Source organism: Takifugu flavidus, chromosome 22, assembly GCF_003711565.1.
Source record: "Takifugu flavidus isolate HTHZ2018 chromosome 22, ASM371156v2, whole genome shotgun sequence".
Classification (NCBI taxonomy): Eukaryota; Metazoa; Chordata; class Actinopteri; order Tetraodontiformes; family Tetraodontidae; genus Takifugu; species Takifugu flavidus.
Window position 1 is genome coordinate 6215219 of NC_079541.1, and position 22974 is coordinate 6238192.

General features: G+C 50.0%; 1 protein-coding gene across 2 annotated transcripts; it reads right to left on the bottom strand.

The window, feature by feature from the left end:
* Positions 1-440: 440 nt before the first annotated feature.
* Positions 441-21310, bottom strand: ptn (pleiotrophin). 2 transcript variants are annotated; one of them, XM_057022367.1, is made up of 5 exons: positions 21024-21310; positions 7164-7258; positions 6574-6747; positions 4792-4947; positions 441-846 (listed from the first exon to the last, which is right to left on the bottom strand). In XM_057022367.1, exons 2-5 carry the CDS (start codon positions 7255-7257, stop codon positions 794-796), a joined length of 477 nt encoding a protein of 158 aa, XP_056878347.1. In that variant the 5' UTR covers position 7258; positions 21024-21310; the 3' UTR covers positions 441-793. The 2 variants fall into 2 exon arrangements, with proteins under 2 accessions (XP_056878347.1, XP_056878348.1); XM_057022368.1 differs by lacking the exon at positions 21024-21310 and adding an exon at positions 18392-18506.
* Between the last annotated feature and the right edge of the window lie 1664 nt (positions 21311-22974).

A 22974-nucleotide genomic window follows, 5' to 3' on the forward strand; every position in this document is an offset into this window, starting at 1 on the left:
AGTCTATTGTTTGCATCGTGTATATATATAAATATCTATATGATCATATGTAATTCGGATGTGGTACGTTTGAAATGTACAGACACATTTTTAATAGCTACTCTGAATGACCCCCAACCCAAGAAATCCCTCTGTATACCCCCAACACACACACACACACCTTCTATCCTGTACACTGATCATGATATGGATTATTATGGATTATTGGTTGGAGACAGTAAAGACTGACTGTAAAGATGAACTGCATCATTGTGCCAAACCCCCCCTCCCCCGACAAAATAAAAATGTGTTCAGAAAATGTTTTTTCGGAGGTGAAAGAGAAATGTCTGTTCTTTTTATTCATTTTATTGGGGTTTTTAGGAAAGAGGAGATGTTAACGGAGCCTCAGACCTGAGAGCTGGGGAAGGAAAACCCACTAAAGATGGTCAAAGTATGCACGCTAGCTGTGTATGGAGTTTATTCGGATCGGGAATAAAAGCGACGGTATCAAATAGCGACAGCTACCTCGGTAAAAACATGATTCAGGTCACGGCTAATAAATTTGCTTTTGGGAAAATAGTTTTTAAAAGATCAGAATTAGGCGAGAATGCTAAACACAGCTTACATTTTCATTACTCAGCCCTACTATTACATCTCCTACTCTTCTCAGGCGCTAGCAAGAAAAAAACATCGCTAAGGGTTGGATTTCCTCCGGTTTTGCGAAGGATCTACAGTTAGCCTACAGGATAATTAAAGATGTCGACACAGGCAACACTCCTCCCCCCTCGTCCTCTCCTAGTGGGGATGAACCTCATCAGTCCATTTGGATGCGACCTCGCTTCTTGGTGTCCTTTCTCTTCTTTGCCTCTGTGGAGAATCAAAGAAAAATTGCTTAATGGCACGATGCTGGGCAGCCGTTTGGCTAGCTGTTGCTCTGGCTAGCTGTCGCTCCTGGCTAGCTGTCCTTAAGTCACACAGGAAGTGGGGAGTTTGTCGATGATTTTGTCAGAGAAGCACAGCAGATGTGATCTAAGCTAACAGCTAGCAGATGTGGCTGTTAGAGCCCACCGAGCTGACGTTAAATAGATCTATGTGCATAATTTAAGCTTGTTTCTGGTCTTTAACATGTCTGGTCTTCATTGGAGAGGGAGTCAAGGAAGGTTTAATGACATTTTAAATCGTCTTTATCTGTTTGAGCAAATATATTTTGTTTTTCGATCATTAAAGCTGTTGCGGCGCAGACAGATCGATGGTGGCGGACGCTGTCTGCGAGGACGCAAATGCGCAATTTAGCCGAATGGGTAACTTTTATTTCAGTGGCAGAAATGGAACAAACCAAATCCGAAGACAGAACAACATAAATACTTCAGGGCCGTGGCTCACTGGAGCGCAGGAGGGTCATAGAAGTTCAACCCTGACATTCAAACACGCTTCTCCTGCACTCGTCTTGGTGTGTAAATGCCACATTTGGCCCCTCCCACATGACTCTTCTTCTATATTAATAAACATTAAAGCTAGCATTTCCGTATGTCCACTAAATGCAGGCCAGGGATCGGTCCGGAAGATGCCCTCTGGTTGTCTGGCATGTGGGAACAGCCCCTGAGGCAGGGGACCCCTGTGGGGTCTACATTCCCACCCGGCCCTAGAAGTCCAGGCTGGAGGAAGTCGCCATGGACAGGACGCTCTGGGCAACCCTTCTGAAACTGCTGTCCCCGCGACCTGGACCCAGATAAACCAGGAAAGTAGAACACAACATACTCTCGGGAGCGTAACCATGACAATAAGCTATAGGTTTATACCGGGGGAGCTCGGCTGCTACATTAAATTCGAGTGTGCTCGGTCTCCACCCACCTAGATCCTCACATTAGCGTGTAACTAGCGCCTGATGTCGTCACGAGCTTTTCACTGAGCAGCTGAGACGGGACTCTGTTGTCTGGAGCTAAAGATGCTGGCGGCTGCCATCTTGTGAGCTGACATGGAACCAGAGTTGGTTCAGCTGCCTGCTCCTGGGCGGGGGCAGCAGAGTGGCGCGTGAACAGAAGTCCGATTTAAAACCAGAACATCATCTCCATCCTGAAGGAACGGCAGCAACACAAACACAAACAGAGGCGCGAGGTGAACCTGGAGGAATTCGGAGCGATTCCTGTCACTCTTTGTTCTGCAGGTTCCCTCTGGCTCCTGCACCCCCCCACCCCCAAACGACAGCTTCCGCCTCCATCAGAAGACCCTACAGAATCTCCCTGACCTACGGCGGTCGTTCAGAATTGCAGATTTCCCAGCCGAAGCGGCCGGGTCGCCTCTGAAATCGCCATCTCAGCCAGCCAGACACACCGGCCTCTGATCCCTGGCCGCCTCCCGACACGCACAAAAGCCTCGGCGCTAGCTCCTTTCACACGTGCAGCTCATTGTGCAGAACAACCTCGCCGCTCGCTTCCTGGGACTTATCTCCTAGCTGGCAGACGCGGGAAATCGCGGCTCGCGTCACTCAATCGTGTCGTCTATCATTCCTCCTGCCTTCATCCAGGCCGGCGTCGTCCGCTCCCTGAAGCGCCGCTACCTCTGAGCCCGTCACTCAGCGTCCGGGCGGCGTGTTGTGCAGACACGCGGCGCTGCACACAGGAATGTCAGCCAAACAGGCCTCCCTTCATGTAACAAAACATTGGAAATCAGAATCATCCAGGTGTGAAACCCGTGGAATGCGCTCACACCGCTTCTTTCCTTAGCCAACCCTTACTTGGATTTCCTCATATTTGCAAGGCTGGAAAAGCCTGTTTATCCCAGAAATGCTATAAGCATTACTTCTGTTAGCTTGGTGTGTTTAAATCTTCATTATCATCACCTTTATTTATAACGCGGTTTAAAAACACAGCTGGAACAAAGCGCTGCGCATAAATTGTGAATAATTGAGAACGTGAAAACCATAAAAGGGAAGAAGGAGAACCTGACGCACGCCGGTTTAGAGGCGCGCAGCAGCATTTCGCAGCGCCTGGAGACGTGTGAGGAGGGACTCAGGAGCTGGACTCAGCTGCTGCCGAGTCAACAGAGGAGGCGGGGGCCACCGGGACCCAACAGCACCACCTCTGTTTTCTTTTCATTAAATTTCAAAAAGTTCAGGGACATCCAGGCTTTAATGTCTTCAAGACATAACCGAAGTGGTTTGAAAGAGAGGGAGAGCGTCTCTCTTCTTCAGTGGCTGGTGAATCGGACTCTCGTCAGCATAAAGATGGAAGGAGATCCTGAGGAGCCCGGGGGAGCGAGAAAAGCTGGGGGCCTAAAATTGGGCCCTGCGGGACCCCACATGACAGCAGAGCAGAGCGGGACTCACGTAGTCCTGCCAGATCGGATCTGAACCTAAATGTTTAAAAGCCTCTGAAACAGATGGTTAGCGGAGCGCGGCTCTTTAACCCGCCGCTATAAATTTAACGAGGAGCCACCGGGCGAATGTTTTCACACGTCCTGTACTTGACAAGCAAACAGAGGAGCGCACAGACGCTTCACAGTTGGCAGCGCCGCGGCCGCAGATGTCCCGTCGCCGTCTTGGAGGGCTTCACGTCGTCTTATCTCACGCGAGGCTCCGCCCGACTGCTGTCGACGGCGAGGTTAAGCAAACTGGGCGTCATCTGCCGGGCGCGATAAGGCGGCGGTTTGCGGCTGGCGGCGGCGGTTCCGCGCTCATCACTGTCCTGTTTGGACAACGGGGCGTCCAAAGTGGGTCAGTTGCATTCGTGTTTACATAATCAACAAAGGGCAGCGACTCTCTCGGAATGATTTAAACGCTGTCGTATCTCCGCCGACCTCGCCAAATAGAGGGCGACGCCCCACATAGCGGGCGGTCATTTCATCACATCGCATTCACTCACCTGCCAAGATTTTCGTAAAAAGCCTGTTGACGCTGGATGTTTGAAGAGAGCGCTAATTAGCGTCGTGGCTTTCTAGTTTGTCATCAGTGCTGAAAGCTAAAAGCGTGTGATTACAGCTGAATAGTGATTTAACCTTCTCCCCCCGTGGACGCGGCGAGCAGATGGATTTCTTCGTGGCAGCACTCACGCTACGTCACGACTTTAACCTCTATGTACTTTCCTCAAAAAGAACATTTGTGGAGAAACACACCCGCCCGGCCTGTAAACACCCTCTACGCTAATTAATGAAACTCATCAACGACATTAGAATCCCCTGGAACTGTTTACACTGACGAAAAAGATCGCAGCGTAGGCATTTTAGCGCTAATTTCTTCTGCGGTGTTCCGATACACTTTTTAAATAAATTCTGTAAGTGTTTTAGCCCCTCTCTTTGGGGGCTATAAATGGCCCTGGCTAACATTAGCTGCAACAGAAAAATGCTGCAGCTTCCATGAATCATTTGTTTCTTCTGTTGTCAAAGGCCTAAAATTAAGGACATTGATTTTTAAATTCTTTGTTTGCCTCAGTAAACATAATTAAATTCTATCACTACGCGGCCTCCTGTTGGAATTCAGGGTTTCAATCACCATTTATCAAACTGGCTTTATAAACTTAAGACATCGATTTTATCCTTTTTTATTTTTATTTCACCTTTCGACTCCTTGAGCTTCTGTCGAGGTAAACTCCATAGACCCATATTCAAGGTAAGCTAACAGCTAATTATGTAAATACGCTGGATGTTGAATTACTTATTTAATCTGATCATTCATAGCAAAACCACGAGTTTCAAACTCAAATCTCTTCCCAAAGTTGCTGCGTCAGCACTTTTATCACTTCGAGGCTAGGCGGCTGGTTTGTGCGCCCCCTACTGCCCAGTGATGGTACTGCTGACCGCCCAGTTTCCACGGTTTACCTTGCATTTTGGGGATCTTCCCGCAGGGTTTGGTGGCTGTGACGGTGGCGGCGCAGGTGGCGTCCATCAGCGCTCGCCTCAGCACGCCAGTCCTGTTCTTCTTGCCCGTAGCCAGATCGCACTCCCCCCAGGCCTGGAAGTCGTACTTGCACTCCCCTATACCGCACGGAGAAACTTAATTACATGCTTTTGTTTGGCGGAGGAGCTCTAAGGAGGCCCGGCTGCTGCAGAAGCAATCAAGCTGACAACCTGGTAAAATAACACAATGCAGCTTCTATATTTGTTCTCACAAAGCAGCCGACTGCAATCAGTCACTGAAACAAGCCCCCCCGGGCCCAACGCGCTGCGTGTCACACACTTCCTGAATCGCTGCTTGATGAGCGTTTTTAATTTACTTGGCTATTATAATCCCCGCTATCGCAGCCCGAGAGCGGCGACTCCTGAAAAGCCCGACACAACAGTTTCTGCTGAGCGACGACATGAAGGCGCTGCTGAGGTAACAAGAACCGCTTTGATTAGTTCTCACGCGAGGAGTCCAGCGGACTGCGGCTCCTCCCGGAGAGGACGCGGAGATGGAGAACGGGCTGCTGCTTGAACCGCTGATTTAGAATAGAGATTCAAGCGTATCCCAGGATTTGGTGACCCCTGTTATTTTGATGTTTCGGGAGCTTCCTCTTATATACGACGGCGGTGGACCTCAGAGAACCTGAGGTGCTCTAGAGGGGGTAGGAGATGGGGGGAGAGGGAACAGCGGGAATCTGGCAAGGACTTCCGACACAAACTTGATATCGTGCAAACGTGGAATATGGGATCTACCGTAGCCCAAACCATAGATCTTTGGATCCACCCAGAACGGTCCTGCCTGTCAGCTGTTCCAAACGATGACCCTTGTCAGTCTTCAGTCTCTTTGGTTCCCTCGAGCCGTCCATGATGTCCCCCAGGTGGTTTCCCTCTGACAGCTCAGGGGTGCTTCAGACAGATTTTAGCACAACTCAAGTAGCTTGAGGTTTTTAGAATATCCTTTTAGCGGCTGGAGCTGCGGATGCTACGGTTCTTGGCTCCAGACTGGCTGCGGTTGTCCAGAAGCAGCGGTCTACTAGCATGACATTTCAAATGTCCTGGGGCATCGCGTCTTTTGGGCCACGATGCCAAACTGTGATTTACACTATCGTGCGGCTCCCATTCTGGAGCAACATTCATTCTCTCGGCGTCTCGGCTCTGTTGTGCCGCTCTCCTGTGGGTTAGCGCCACCGCTAACCTACTTTTTCTCTTCCTTTCACTGCAGACTTTTTGAGTTTCCTCTCAAACGTGGCCGAGTCGCTCACGCGCCCGCAGAAGATCTGACATTAAAATTCCATCTTTGCAACCCAAACTCAGAAGAAAATCAGACGATTTTAAAAGCGGAGCGGCGCCAAGTGTCAATCACGGGTCTTTTCACACCTGGTGAACAGCTTCCACAACAGCAGAGATGCTAATTAGCATCCTCTGCTCTCTCCCTCAGTGTAAAAGCCAGGGGCACGTCACTTCTTGACGCCCACCCCAAACTTCAGCGGCTCTAATCTCTAGACGCTGTTAGCAGCAGCAGAAGCTCCTGCTTGACAGGCCTGACCGGAGGAACAAAAGTCCCCTACGAATGCGAATGACAGAGCGGGGTGATTATCCCTCCGTTTTCCATGACGATGGCGCCTCTAATTAGCCGCTGCGCGCTCGTTAGCATTGTGAACGTAGGGGCCATTGTTTGTTTGAAGGACAAAGCAGGAGGGAACCATTCCGGGGTCTTACCTCCAAACTTCTTCTTCCAGTTGCAGGGAATCTTGCAGCGTTGGGTCTTGATGGTCTGCTTGCAGTCGGTTCCCGTGCGCGTCCCTTCCCGGGTGCCGAGGCCACAGTCGCCTTCGTTGGCCACACAGACGCTCCACTGCCAGTCCCCACAGGCGGAGACTCGGGGCTTCTTTCCTGGTGGAGCCAAGCTCAGATCTCACGCCTGCAGCTGTGGTTGCACAGCCGAAGCTGCTGCCGTGTTTATTAAACTATATCTACCCCCCTCCTCCGTGGGCCTTTTCAAGGCAGATGTAATGGGTTTGCATCAGGGTGCTGATTTCCAATTCAAATTAACCCCTTTCTTAAACTGAAATTAGGCCGCATCTTGTTTTCTTTGCCCAAATGGGAGTTATCAGAGTTGTTCTGCTAAATTCTCAAAGCAGACTAAAAACCTCCGACCCCCCTCGGGCTGTTTTCAGTTCATTTTCATGTGCTTTTATGATTTTAAGAGGAAAGCAATTAGGTTTTTATGCAGGGGTGGTTCTCAGCTCCACTCTCAGTCAGTTAGAAATGCAGAAATATTCGTTCTTAAAAGGTTTGAGCGATCCCACCTGGCTTCGGTCCTTTGCCTCCCTCAGCCGCCATCACCGTCAGCACCAGCAGCGCCACCACGGCCATCCGTGTCCACAGCTTCTGTCCATTCATTCTGAAAAGACAGACAGGTCGTTAAAGACCCCAACACGTCCCCCTATTCTGCCGCCGCGTCCAATCGTAGCGAGCAGCCCCGAAATCTGTCACATTCTGCTATTTTGGTGGAACGAGACAAATGAAAGGAGGCTGGGAAAAAAGTTCTCCGGACTCCCAGGAGACGGCGGAATGGCCTGGAGAGGCTCCATCTCTCATCTCCTGTCGGTTCCACTGAGCCGGACTCCAATATCAACATTATGACCGTCGGCCGCTACACTGTCAGTCACAACTGCGCTCGCTGTCAGTCTGTGCGCAAACTTGTTCCGGGCAGATAAAACCCGCCAACTTTGATTCGGCGTGACAAAACTCTTGTTCCAGTCCGAAGGTCCGATGGCCCCGGAATTCTGCTGATGCAGCTGTTTAGTTTATTCATTTATTAACAGCCCGTGAAAGGAAATGAAATAAACATTGATGATTTGGCAGTAGCCGCTCTACTGTCACTGTTTGCTAACCTAGCTGAGAAATAGCCTGTTTGTTTCAATAATTAAAGAGGTTTTGAGCTTTTTATCAAACATAAACACTGCAAAGTGATTTTTAAAGACTTTTAAATGGAAAATAAAAATCTTCCTCCTCTTGGTCATCGGGATCAACTTCCATTTAAAATGAATCAATGCCTGATTTATGCCACGGAGCATTTTTTGATCATTTCCCTCCCGTCCAGGCGAACGACCCGGCTGCTGTTTGGCGTCGTCTCCGCGCTCAGACGGGCCCAGCGTTGAGAGGAATCATTTTCATTTGTCATTTTTAATTACCCGACCTGCCTCTGAGCCACCTCAAGCGCTGTGGACTGAATTTAATGACGCCTCCGCCTGCTCTTGACCTCAGGGTTCAGCGCGGCTCCGTTTGGAAGGAAGGAATAAATAGGGAATTAAAGTGAATGAACTGTTACAGGGTTCATTCGAAGCTTTTCAGTCGGAAAGGTGCTGCCTTTGTAACAAGGGGTCGAGGATTGTCGGGAAGTATTAAAAATAGGCTAATAAACTTGAGAAATCCTTTAATGTGTGCAGCAAATATATGTAGCATCGGTGGATGGAATTAGAACTAGGAATGTTCCATCCGAGTGAGAAACTGGAGAAACGTTCCCCGCAGACGCCGATCTCATGTTTACCAACTCTTCTGCGGGCGCGGGGGGTCCGAGCTTCCGGAGCCCCAGCTTCCCGGAGTGGCTCCTCGGCCATCAAATCCTTAATTTGCCACATTGATCCAGAGGCACCACCAATCCCTCACGGAACGAAGGGAGGAGGGAAGCTGATACTGGCCGCAAATCGATGGACCTTCAGTGACTCCTTCTGTCTCCCAGTGAATGAACACAAGACGGGTCAACGCCGCCCCCCCATCACAAATGACGCAACTCCTGCTGGAAATCTAGCGAACCTGCTTCTTATTTGAATCCTTTTCCAGCTGGCTGATGCATCTTTTGTTCCACCCGACAGCGACGGGTGCGTGAACGGAACGTCCACGATGCAGCACCAAGAGGCTCCTGCCCGATAACGAGATCCGACGGGTCACATGGTTGCCCTACCTCCCTGGGGGCAACCATGAAGTCAGTCACCTTTAAGTGCTAACATTTGCATCTGCACATGCTCAGCCAATCATGAAGAGATCGTGACTTCATTAAATATTCAGTGACTAATGAAACGGCAGGTAAACATGCACAGAGGCGGACGCGGCGTGGAGGGGATGAGATGGAGGGCGAGGTGGGCACCATCTGGGAGGGTTCAGTCCGTACGTTTCCATGCACGGCTTAACGGGTGACGCTCAGATTTGCAGTTCTTCTTTGCTCCTCCCGGTTTACACGCTACAAAGTCAGACCACTGACAGTCCTCCTCAACACTAGGTGGCGATATGTGTCTTTTCAGCGCGTTTAGACGGACCCCGTACAAGCTGGCGTGCTACGACACTTAATAACAACTGGAACTGCGTGGCATTTCGGGAGATAATTGTACAGCTTTGGCCATCTTTTACGTAATTTGCTGCCTATAAGGCACAGTCGGATAAGGAGAGCACCGCTACCGGTCGGGTACCACCATGTTTACATGCACCACGGTTGTCCAGTCGGGCCGGATTGGGGCAATAATGATTTTATGGGTGTCGTGTAAATGTAGCGTGTGATTTCATTTGTGACACTGAGCAGCAGAGGGATCAGCATTTTCATTACCCGATCAGGTTAGTCAGCCACCAGCTAGCAACATGTTGTCAATTAGCAGGGAGCATAGAGAAGGACGTTCATCCAGCCTATCAACCACCTTGATCATTAAAAAAAACCTTCTCATCTGTCTTTTATTTACAGCACACCCTCGGGAAAGTCAAGCAATAAAGGAACAAATAAAGTAATAGATATAAACTCCTGTGAGTGGAAAAGATGGAACATATTGAGAAGGTTTTTTGAGGAGATTCCTGGATGCCTGCAGATAGCCTAGCTCGCATGAAATAAACAAGTGTATTGACTCAAGGACAAAGGTGGGACTTTGAAACACAGCCGGTTATGTAAGAATATCGTCATAATGATATCAGATGGTTGGCGCGGTAACGACCACCACCGAAGATGAGGAAGAGTGAATCATTCCTCCCGGGGCCAACGGATGCCTTAATTGAAGAACACCACCGCCTCTTGTGCGCTTAGATGCGGATGATTAGAGGGAAATGCCAAACATTCTCAAACTTGTGTTTTGTAAAAGGTCAAGCAGTGGGGGGAGGGGGGGTCCTCGCTATTCCTCAGAACGGCTCTGGAGGGCCCCCACCCCGGGGAGTCAGGCACCAGAAGAAAACCAGCATGTGTGGCGCTCCGCCTGCGTGAGATGTTGGAGGCCCAGTCTCAGAGGCCAAAGACAATGGAGGTCTTCTTTTCCAATCATAAAGACACAAGCCCCCTCCCACCACCGCCGGCATCTCCCACCCCCACCCCCGACCAATGAGAGCGTCAGAGCTGGAGTAAATCCAAGTCATGCCCAAGAGCCTCTGTAATGCTCATGACACCATATCACCCACCAATATCCCAGAATTATGAGGACCGCCACTGTCCTCGCATGGACAGGCTCCCATGGCTAACCCTAACACCCCCCCACACACACACACACACACACACACACATAGTCCATCCATCCATCCGTGTGGTGTTTTTGCTGAAAAAGCCAGCGGGGGCAACACCAGTGGATTAAACTTTTAATAAGGGCTTTTTTTCAGTGGAGACAGGTTGGTAAAACACAAATAAATAACAGGCTTTTAGCAGCGGCTCAAGGGGTAAACATTTCAAACAAATAATAGAGAACGTTCAGGCGGGTGAATGATGACAGGACGGTTGGAAAAGATGTTTCTGAAAAGTTTCTCTCTTTTTTTAAATAAACTGACTTGTCCTTACTTTTTTCTTCTTTTTTTCCACTGTCCTTTTTTTTAGGGGGGGTAACGACGGAACAAAATACGAATATAAAGCATGAATAATTCAGAGGAGCGTCCAGATGAAAGTAGCAGATACTGTGTCACAAAGAAAAGGCAAATAAAAGAAACCTGGGAGGACAAACAAGAAAATACACAGATTTAGCTTTCCTCAATAAAACCGCTCAGCAGAATTCATTTTTAATCCGTGACACAAGCGAAATTAAGCTCTCCGCGACCTTGGGCCCGTGCCCTCGACCGTCAAAACAGAGCCTGCAGCGTTTACTGTGGCTACGATGCTAATACTGCTGCGTGTCCACGTCCCGTGGCCCCGCAGCTACGCTAGCAAAAGTCTCATCAGGTAAAAGGTCGAAGGGCTGGTCAGCGGAGGACAAAATATGCGCTAGGTGGCTCAGGGATAAACTTTTTTTTGCCTTTGTGGTAATTTCATTCTAGATCTCAAAGATCCCAGGAGCCCTCCAGTCCCCAGGTCAGTTCAGGGGGTTAATAGCACCCCCTAAACAACACGACTCCGCTAGCGTCGATCATTTAGTGTGCGTATTTTTGGCGTTCAGTGATTTGCTGACTGTTGTTTAGAGCAGAAGGGGTCCCCTCACCCTGAACAGACCAGAACCAGAGCACAATCCCCCACGGCCCTCCTTCTCCTCTCCAGCGTTCCAAAGGTGCCAATTTGGAGGCGTCTGCCTAATTGAAGAGGCAGTATTTATCTTTCCAGTCGCTTCTTCATTAAAGCCTCCGGACTGACAAAAGCCTCTTCACAACACGTTGTTCCTCCTCTCCTCTGATGAGGGACTATCTGGTGACTGGAGCATCTTCGATATTAATTTTGCTTGTTAGCAGAAGAGATTTTCATGCTGGGGAAGAGGAGTGACAGCATATATAAAAGCCCAAAAATCAAACAAATCCTCCGTCAAAATCTGCCCTACCCTGTGAATACTCTAAGGCCCTGATTATGTTACCAAGGCCTGTTTTTATTACGCCATTTCACAGACATCATGGAAAGTCAATTTAGGTTACGACAGGAAAGTCTATCACAGTGAACTGTGTCTGGTATAAACAAGCGCCTGTGAACTACCTGCCCTACTGAGATTATGTGGCTGTCTCAATGAGCTACAGATCTCTCAGGGGTCTCTCAGGGTCAATAAAAATCTCCAGTCCTTTTGCCATTTTTGTAGTTATTTCTCCATCTTGAAAGTGACTTTTCATAAGTGCACATGGAAAGGCTGAAGATGTGAGCAAGCCCACCCTTTTAAGCCTGAAACAGGGACAGTTCAACTGCCTCCCTTTCCATGGGCCTATACCTCATACCTGTATGGAAATATGGAAAGGCCACGGTAGAGAGTGCAAGTGTCCCGGCTCTTCCAACCGCCATCTCCCCAACAGAACAAACACATGTGCTAATGTGGATATCCCACCATGCTGCGTCTCCATATCTTAGTAATAAAGAAGGGAGAGCGCACTTTCGTGTGCCTACGCAGGAAGGCTTTTATCGGATATAGTTTCATCGTATTTAAAGATAGTAATTTCAGTGAATCAGCTGCTCACTCACAACACTCCAACCGTCTGACATGAATGGGTGTCATGCGGCCTGCGGCGCTGCATTGTGCCAGACACAAAATTGCGGGGCGCTTTACCGCGTCCCTTTTTGAGTCTCAACACGACGCCATCGTATTTCCGCCACACCGTCCCCCAGATCCAAATGAGATTCCAGCTTCGCATAAGGGAACGTACCTCCTACACGCACGCCGACGTTACCCCACAGAGGTTAGCCACCCACGTCCCCCACACCGAGCGTCGCACACTGCTTGTAGCATAAAGTCTACAATTACCTTTAGTCCCACAACTACCAGAGATTCCGATTGGAACACGATTCAACTCCTTTGTCTGTTTACAAGTTTTGTTCCGAGCACCTTTTAGCTTTCCCTGTGTCTTTTTTCTCTAAAGCAACTGGGATTATTTGCAGGTGGCTGCGCTGCAAAGGAACGCTCCGCATAAAAATGCTAGCGTGGGGGGAAATGACAGCAGTTGCTGCTCCATGTAAATGAGCCCTCTGCTAAAGAATACAGCATTTTTACGCATTTCTGCCGATTGCACGGATGAATCGCAACTAAATCCTCTCTGGATATTACTCACAAACTCTAAACTTCTCTAACTGCTCACCTTCACTACTTGACATGCCACCAGTTTGCCGATAGCTAACTTTTTTTTATAATTGGCTGGTTTGGGGGTCGTAATAGATCAATACTAATTAGCTGGAAGGGTTATCGCCACCTGGTAGAATCGGACATAAAGTCAATACAACGATTATTCTCCACGCGTGATTGTTCGGACAAGTAGCCCGATGGAACGGCCTATTTAAGCTAACGAAGGGGCGCATTAAGAGTTCTTCCTCAGATACAGATTCAGTCCTTTGAGAGATAATGGAAAATTGTTGACCTATGCTAGCTTAGGGAGGCACCGCGAGTCCCGAACCCCCTCGCGTCTTCGGGTGGATACGCTTGGATAATTAATATCTGCTTGCACGCTGTTCCCAGCTGGGCTACCCTGCAGAGACGGGACTTTAAGGTGCGCGGTTCAATAGCAGCGCTTTGAAGGAGGATTTACGCTGCATTTTTGTCGGCCTGAAGCACTCGGAGACGCCAGCGAAGGCTTCAAGGGGCGAAATCGGCCATTCATCCGTGTTCTCTCCTCCTCGGTCATCTCGTAGGCGGGTGTTGGAAATAAGTTTTTTGGTGCTGGATGATGATTAGAACTTCCCGCTCTGGATTCGCTTCTTCACACGTCGGCGAAAAAAGGATGACTCACTCGGAGAAGCGTAATCACACCTTTTCAGCGAGTCTATTGTTCATCTCATTGCCAAACAGGAGATTTTATTTTGATGGCGACACTGGATTCTTTTGATTTGCCGGACGGTAAACGATCCCTCGGTAATAGCGCTGACCCCTCAACCGCACTCTGTTGATGCAACTCTATTTAATGGCGCCCACCATCAGCGCCCTTCTGGCGGTATTGACCGCAGCCTTTTTTTACTCTCCTGCTCACTTTATTTTCCTACCTCAAACAAAAGGCACCGACACCGACATACTTCGCTGGCGAAAATCGCTCTTCGTCCGCGTCCCATTGATTCTCCCACCGTCTCTAAAAACGTGTGTGCGCCTCCAACTCTTTGTTGGTCTGACCTGAGCCGAGAGCGTTTCTTTGCACTGTGGCTGTCATATTGAGAGCGTGATCTCATCGGCTACACAGTGGCCTCTGCTGGGGGAAACACAATATCATCTCCGGAAAGGGAGGGGGGGGGGGCGCAGGGGCCCTGGGGAGAGAGAGAATAATTTCAGGAGTTTTTTTGGCAGATAGGAGATGTCAGCCATGTTATGGGTTCAGGTTCCCGCTGATGGGTCGATTTAAAGTGTGTGTAGCAGCGCTCAAATGAGAAATCTATGTTATCCCTGCTGCAGCAGCTGTCCCATCATCTCCAAACGGTTTTTTGGCAGCTTTTGGATTACCTGGACTTCTCCCTGCCGGTACTGTTCAAACAAGTTAGACGTTGCTCGGACAGGAAAGGCTTCTCTCAGACATGAAAAGGGAGAGAATAAAGGCTTGTTAAGCATCAATGGATCAAAGCAACTACGTGCAACACGTCAAAACTTCTTTATCTTGACAAATATGCTGTTACTGCTGCTTCCCAAACTCTGTTACTTCAGCCTAAAGAAAAGTATCCACCGTATTTTTTGTGCTAATTTTAGCCTCCAGCCGGTTACTTCAGCAGGACCGCTTCCAGCTAGCACATTCATTTCATCCAAATGATGAGAGAAATCCACTGAACAAGAGTCTGCTCGGACAATTAGCAGCAGGCACACTAAAATAGAAGCTATCCTCTAAACACAGTTGAGCATTTGGCAACATTAAACACCAGATACTTCAAGCTGGAGTCGGTTTGCGGCGAGCTGCTACTCAATTTGCCATCTAGTGGCGGCAAGACAAGCAGAGATGATGGGATACGTGTCCCGGAGCAACACCTAGCACCCACGGAGGAGCGGAAAAATTGAAACGAGATGAAAATGTTATGAGAGGTACATCTTGGCTAATGCTAGGTTAACCGTTTTGGCCAAGAGGCGAAGCTCTCATGTTCTCCTCCACCAGGAGGACGATTGTTAATGTGTTTTCTGCAGTGACAGTGTCACTCGGCGCCTCTGCCATGTTCTCTACCTACACCAATGAATCACAAGGAGCCGGTGACACATGATCTTCCAGGAGCCGCTGACAGTCTTATTTCCAGCTGTCGAGGAAGCGGGAGGAAAGTTATTTCCTGGAAACTGTGGACAGAAGGAGATTGGACAACCCGGATCCGTCAGGGGCTCGGCTTTTGGCCCAAGCGAATCCTTCATTTTTATTGCATTCTCTTCGGGGGCAAGAGGAGACGAAACATCCAGAATCGAAGGTGATGAAGTCCAATCAATAACCTGTAGGGCGTCGAGGTCTGACCCGCCGTGGATCTGAGGCTCGCAAACTAGCGTGAAGAGTTTTTTAAAAAATTAAGACGTCAACCTGCGATCATATCTGATACCATCTGGCTGAAAGTTAATTGAACACCTGTTTTCCCAAAGAGTCCTTCCAAATCATGCCCGAGCATCAACTTTAATAAACACGTAGATAAATAAACTCGGAACGTCCTTCATTGGAAAACAGGGAAAAGTCAAAAAGGGTAATTATTGGCGTATAATTGGCAACCGTATCCCAAGAGATAAACAAGCAGCACGTGTGTGTTGTTCTGTGCGTATCGGGCGCCGAGGAGGGCAGGAGCATCGGCGCGGAGATCCAGCGCCTGAGGTCCTGTGACGTCAGCCGGGAAGGCTGATGGGAATTCAATACGCAGCCTTCCCACCGGCTAATTTAGCCCGCAACAAAAATGGCTGCAGCTCGCTCGTCTGCGAGTGTGTGAAGTTCACGATGGATTTTATTTTATTTTATTTTTTTAAAAAGCTCAGAAAAGTAAGCGAAGGAAACGAGGTCGGGTTGCTTTTGTCAGGCCGCGGACGCTGATCGGACCAACATTCCCCTAATCTCCATCCTGTGAACGTCTGCCTCCTCTGCCTGTAGCCGAGCCCATTTCCACTCCTTTCACAATGTCTCCCATTTCCAGAGTAAACTGGCGGATTTAATGTTTTGTAATGTGGCGCATTTGTTGCTGTCCACCGTTCCCCCCCCGTTCCGCCATCACCCCCGCCTTTCCCGAAGCCATTTCCATCCATCGGTATTGCGACGCGCTGGATTTTCCGCGTCCTCCGCCGTGGTTGTCCACATTCATCTGCAGAAAACACGGCCCGCTCCAGCTTTATTTACTCAAAACCATAAATGTGCTGTGACACAATTTACAGAAGAAATAAGGGGGCCTATTTTGCCGTCCACCCAATCATTCTCCTCCAGAATGAAAAGCCGGAGCGGCTGCACGGATACCGGCCTCTCCGCCGTGCGAGATGAGCTCCGAAATAGGGATCTAGGAGTCCTGGTGGAGGCGGGTTGTGGCCTCCGCAGTCACGGTCACTGCAGCGTGCAGGCGGGCCGTCTCAACTTCTTAGTTCTAAACAACTGACTAATCAATGCGTAACACGTGGGCAAAATGGGGAAAAGAAAAAACCCGGCAAAAAGTCATCTGATCTCATTCTTTAGTCTTTTATAGGGGGGCCGTCAGGAAAATAAATATCATCTGAGAAATTGGATTTAAAATCAATAGGCCCTCAAGAGCTGCTGTCTTTCTGATTGAACACAAAGTAGAAGAATGGTGTCCTTATTTCACACAAATTGAAGAAGTGGGTAGGTATCAAACCGCAAGTCAGGGGGGAAGGGGGGGGGGCTTTCTCATTTTAGCAACTTAATGCACTTTAGAGGTGCAGAAGAGTGGCGTGCTTGTTTGAGTGGAATGATGGCATGTGTAGATCCAAAGCTATGCTAGGTGTATGATTTCTGCAAATCTTCCAGGGGTTGTACTACCACCAGCAACCTTAGGGGGTGGTGTAGAGCCCCATGCTGTGTATTCCAACAGAAGGAGCCTTGCTGAGATGAGTTTTACACGGTCGCCGGTTAGCAGAACAAGCAAGTAGGTGCTAAGTAAAGTAGCAGCAGACTCCAGCTCAGCTGGGTGATGGAGCTCCCATCTCCCCGTCTGTTTTCACGCATATACGTTGTATGTTCGCTCGGTTTATCCGTAGATGCACCGGGATCTGTCAAGGCTAAACTATCCAGATGGGCAACACGAGGGCAGCGGCCCTTCAGTGCCGGAGGGCTGATCCTGTGACTCTGGACTCCCGGGACGCCACGTCACGCTGCCCCGTTCTCGTCCTGTACCGAACAGGAGGTACGATGCTAAACCCCAGCCTCGGCCGTGGCCGGATGGAATGTGAACTGGGGTAAGGAATAAAATGGTGGGAGGGGGTGGGGTGGGAAGGTAATAATGAGGCATCCCCCCTCTGCTGGTTGTTTGTTTGGACAGACCGGCTGTCTCACAGCACGAGCTGTGAATGGAATACTAATGTATATGACTAATGATTCTCTCCCTCCGCTCTGCCCTTCTCCCGATTCCTTTCAGCTCGACTCCCCCCTCCTCCCCCCTCCCCCCTCCTCCTTCAGAGCTAAGAGACGCAGGAATCCAACAACGTGCAGCTACAGTACCGGCGCACGTGTTTTCAGCCCTTTACGATGCTGTAATAGAGGCTGGCGTCTATTCTGGGGCTCAGCACACCTCCGCCATGACTGGTTTCTGATCGCTCATCGGTGGGCAGACGCGGCGTAAAACCCTCGCTGGCATTCGCTACCACCGCGTGGGCCCGGCTAATCCGCATCACATCAATCTGATATGTTTCTAAATGATCCTTCCCGCACAAAACGGTGCCTTAAAAACACAAAAGGGGGACTTCCCGACCAGATTCCATCACAGATCTGACGCCCCCTTTTTGGGCACCAGACGGCTTAGTAAGTGTTTGAAATCATTTCTAGTGTGAAATATTGATGATCTGGGCCTATTAAGGAGCTCGGTCTCCACTCTTTGGTCTAATAACGCGAAACGGCAGACATCTTTCATCCCAAGGACATAATCTCAACACTCATTCCCACAAAGCAATTCCAAAGAAATTGGATCATTGGATCAATGGGCTTAAAATACGGCTGAATTTCGTGACATGCTACGGAGGCTCTTCCCATCAGCGCCCCCCTCGGAGAAACATCACCATTAGCAATACAATTAACACTGGGATTGGAATGTAGACACTAAGTGGGAGAGAGCGTTCCACAGCGCGTCTCACGATCAATTTAACTTTCATTCGGCACCGGTGGCCCCATCACAACAGATCCCCCGTGGCCCCCGTGGCCCCCCCGCCCGCGGCCACGCCTCCTCCTTGCACCTCCGTCCTCCGTACAAATGAGTGTAATATCGCTAATAACTGCGGTGGCCGGGTCGGATTCTCTGGCTGTTGAGATGAGGCCAGAGGGCGGCGACGGGATTGCATCGACCTAGACGACAGATTACAGCATTTAGCCGGAGCTTCGCTCGTGCATCCGTTATTTAATGGCACTCTTGGGTTTACCTGGGAGCCATTTAGCAAGGCATATTTGGGGGCCCTTTATCCTAGTCAATAACAACATCCTTTTAAAAATGGAGGTTGGGACCAGCGGAGCTAATTAGAATATTTCTACAGACAGCACTCACTTGATCTGGCACCGCTAGTCCGGGTCTTCAGGTCGGTGTTCTAATTTCCTCTGACGACGGCACGGAGACGAGTTCCTTTATTAGAGGGATTCAAACCCGACTGGCTCCCCCGACACACACAAGCGAGGAGGTGGAGGAGCACGCGCTGGGCCTCGTGTCTCTAATGTGACGGCCACGGAACGGCAGCTAGCCTAGATCAGCCTTCCCTTTCCTGGATATTCCACACAACCTCTGAAGCACGGACAGGTAAAAGTCAGCCTTCGGAAGGTTCCTCACATCGCAAAGGTTCCTCACATCGCAAAGGTTCCTCACATCGCATCTGTCCTTTTCTTAAATTCATGAACACTTCATTTAACGGGCGACACATTTGCTTTCTAAAATTGGGAGAAAGTCGATGCGGAAGACTCGAACTTGCCCCTTGCCCCTAGTCGGGGGAACTCCACACTTCATTAATTCCGATCAGAAGAACATTTTCAGGTCTCTGGACACATGAACGCGTCGCCAGAGGGATCAGCCACAGTGAAAGACGAGTTCTGGGCCGCGTGTTTGCTTCTCAGCAGGTCCACCTCTTGTTTTTCTGGCCCGTGACCTTTGTCCCGTCTTCCTTCGTCACCAGCGCCCGGGGGAAGGTTTGTGTGTGCATCTGCGCTGGAGTGGGCGGGTTGTTGGCCGAACGCGGCGCTAATGATCGTGCTGATTACAGCCCGGAGCCAGAGTTATCATTAGCTCTCCCAGGATCAAACGGCAGATCAAGCTAACAGCAGGGCAGGGAGAGCCGGACCACACAGAGATTTGGGGGGGGGGGGAATCTGAGGATTTAAGGGCAGAAACGAGCACTTCTTCAACTACAAAACAGCTCTCACCCAGATGATGGGGCGACGCCACACGGGAGGAATGTTTCCTCATTGAGGAAGCAGGTTTAGCAGACAGCTTTGTTTGTCTTTAATGAGGTGTCTGCTCGCTTGATGTCTCCATGAGAACGTCTCGCACACATGGCCCTTAATCCCATCGCCTCAGGTGCTGCCCCCCCCGCCCCTCAGCCCCTCTCTATCGCCACAGCTGCATCAAAGATAAAGATTCCAGGGCGCTTTGATGGGGATGGTGCGCTTTGATGACGCACGCCGGCGAAAAGAGAATGAAAAGTCCTCCGGCTGTTTCTCCAGCCGGTCAATATTTTTATTGTTCCTTGTAAAGTGGACCTTCTGGGGAGCCTTGCCCCCCCCCCCCCCCCCCCCCCAACACACACACAAGAAGGTCCCGTGCTGAGATTCAGTTCTACATTTCAAACCTCGTCAGGATGGAGGGCGCCTGGACGCGCTGACGGATGGTTCCTGGACAGGCCCCTCTCCTGGCATCCCTCCCCTCTTCCTTTCTTCTATGTCTCTCTTTATCCTGTCCTCTCTTTTCTTTCGGAGACCCCCTGGACCCCGTCGAGGCTCATTCTGTTCATCCCACATGTGAGGGGTCAGCCCATACCCCCGCCAGAATAAACCAGCCAGTCAATGTGAGGATCTTTGTGCCTGTCCTCACCACCCCCCCTCTCTCCGTCTCGCTCTCTTGCTTACTTGTGCCCTATAGCTGGAAAATTGGCTCCATTCAGTGCGCTTCCCTCCCCCCTGGAGCGGACTTCTCAGGGCCTTAACGGGGCAATTCTATGCCTTATTGCTCCGGCTCCTCCATGAGAACGCCGCCTCTTCAAAGCATTTACTGCGATACGGATGGAGGCCACAATAGTCCTGACATATAGGCAGGATCACGTGGTGGGATCTGCAGGGCAAGTGTTTTCAAGAGAAAAGGGCAGAATGTGTAAAAAATGTCTTCAGAGGTGTCCGAGGGGCCGTTCTTGGAGGAGGAATACCATCTTTGTAGCAACGGAGCGCTGGTTATTAGCTCGGCCCTGTTTGATGTCACCAGGCTGGGTCCACATTGTCTCCCGACTTCCTGCCGGTTTCTCAGGCTCATCCCCACGTCGTGTTTAATCTGCCCCTCCGGCTTTTTCGCGAGGACCACACCACGTGTTGATTTTAAAGAAATGAACCGGACACCTCATTTTCCGACAAGAATGAGCCACTCGGGGCTTTTGTGTGCGGCGGGAATGCCGGGGAAGAGAGGACCACTGTTTCCTCTGACTTTGGTCGCTCTGCCATTGCTAACCAAAGCCATGGCAACAAAGCAGAAGGTTCTGCCGGACCACATAGCGCGGATTTAACACGGTTTGTCATTCCGGTCAGGCCTGACCCAAATTACGACATCCCGTTTTTTTTTAAAAAATGGCTCGGTCGAACATGCACGCGCGGGCCCTTAATTGGGCTGGTGGGAAACTGTCAGCTAGCGCTAATAAAGAAATACAAACAGAACTAAGTCTTGTCAGTTTAGCACCCATCCCTGGTCCAGAGAGCCCCGTCCCTCATCCGCGGCTGCAGTTTTAGGCTGCACCATCTTTAGTTTCTGCACGTTTATCTTCCACCAACAACCACAGGCTGAAAACTGACGACTGCGTCGGCACCGGCGCGCTGCTGCTGAACTAAACAGCCATTCGCATTTGAGCGTGCTGTCGATCAGATCTCGGGGAGCAAACCGCTCTGATCCTTCGTAATCAACCCACGAGAGCAACAGTGTCGGATCCACTTACTTTAGACTGGAGGTCCGGCGGTTGTTTCAGAGTTGAGGGAAGTTTCTGCCGACTCTTCTCATCTGCACCTCTGCCCTGCCTCTCCAGCACTATTTCCCTCTGTGGGCTGTGCATCAGAGCTGTGAGTGTGTGTGAGTGTGTGTGTGTGTGAGTGTGTGTGTGTGTGGTGGGGTAAGGGGAGGGTAATAGGGTGGGTGCTGAACGCCGGGTCTTCCTGACTCGCGATCAGGAGCCCATTACCCTGCAAGGTCACTCCAGGGACGGCCTGCCAGGCACTCAGCGAGGCACCAGAGAGTTGATGGCAGACGGACGGCGGGGGTGTGAGACAGGCGTTAAGAGTGGGGGAGACAGGCGTTAAGAGTGGGGGAGACCCGGGAGGAAGGGGGGGGGGTCCGTCTAAACTGGGATTTTCAGCAACAGCAACCGAGCCGCGGTGCCGGGAGCCTTTGAAGCAACAGCAGCCCGGTCAGACCACACGGTTACATAAAATATGGTGTTGATCCATGGAAACGGGGGCCTGACGCAGCGATCGATGAAATATTGACAAGCACCGACTGAGCCGCTGGATTTGTTTTTGGCTTTTTATTATAACGGATGTAAAGTGTGTTTTTATCACTTAAGTCAACTGTATTTATCCGAACACAGCGTCATTTTTAGCATCATATTAGTCCACCTACACCTGGATTCAATCTGTAAATGCTAATGCTAACAGTTAATAGCTCTGAGCTGTTGGGGTGGTGTAAACTGCTGATAATTAATCCCAACAAAAAAAAGCTAATTAGCAATCAATTACATTGATTTCATTATGGAATGACTTCCCACAACTGGGTTAAGCTAACTGAATAGCAGCCAACGGGATGAATGAGAATTCTCCTGCATTATGGTACCAGGTGGGTCATTCAGCCAGATTTCTACCAAACCTCAGGCGAGGCTGAAGTCTGAGTGTAGGAACGCAGAGAAGAGGCGTAACGATGGCGTGGGCGAGCCTGGATGGACAGATCACTGCGTTCGCGGTCAGATGTGCGCAGTTGTTTAAATAAAAACAACTGGCTCTAATTTTAAAACATGGCAACAAGAGAGGATTATTCGGGCTGTGGGGAAACAGGTTATAGCGGAACAACACACATCCAACGGGCGTTGGTTCACCCTCGAAACAAAGGGAAATCTGAGTCCTGGTTGAGGCCTCTTTGATGACACCAAAGAGTGACCTTTGATCTGTATTTGCGAATGGCGAATGGGCGAATGTAGCCGCGATTTACGTGGTGTCAAGCGTAAAACGTAAAGTATCCGCGCCGACGCTGAGACTTTTGGGTTTGGTCGCCACCTGCTGGGCCGAGTTACTGGTTTGTCAGGGACGCCTCACGGGGACGTTGGTGTGGAGCGGAACGCCGCCATCGAACACGTCCGCCATCGTGTTGCACTGCTGGGGCTTGGGCTTCGGTCCCCTCCAGTAATTAGTCTGACTCACACCCCCTGCTGAGAGTGAAACCATCTCAGGGCCGCCATCTCATATTCCGATCATTAATAATACATCCCATCCATTTGCACCCCCCCATCCCTCATCTGAGCGTGTGATTCACTTTGGTGCCCCCATAAGGGGCTCCTCCACTCATTTCATTCCCCTCATTCGACAAAAGAAAAAGAGTTTTTTAAAATGCAAAACCATCCTCTGGTGTCTCCAGCTGAATCGGTGCTGCTCTGAAGGGACAGAAAACAGCAGCCCTGGAAGTGAGTTTAGAGATCGTTTTTCAGCCCGTTGTTGTTTTATTAAGCGGGGACAGATTAATGCTGCCGAGCACCGGCCAAGTCGGCCCGAAGTTGACGTTCAATCCCAGCAGCTCCGTCTGAAAGGAGCGTCTGCAGAGAGGCTCTGATGAAACCCAATGAAATCAGCTCCCCTTCCAGCCGGAGAGGCCGTCCCGCTCCACCTCATCAATACCTGACAAAAGAC

Excerpts from the sequence above, each read along its gene's own strand:
- ptn (XM_057022367.1), bottom strand. The coding sequence starts at position 7,257 with ATGAATGGACAGAAGCTGTGGACACGGATGGCCGTGGTGGCGCTGCTG. Across the intron at positions 6,748-7,163 it reads AGGCAAAGGACCGAAGCCAG|GAAAGAAGCCCCGAGTCTCC; the intron begins GTGGGATCGCTC and ends TGGCTCCACCAG. Across the intron at positions 847-4,791 it reads GAAGATCCCCAAAATGCAAG|AGGCAAAGAAGAGAAAGGAC; the intron begins GTAAACCGTGGA and ends GATTCTCCACAG.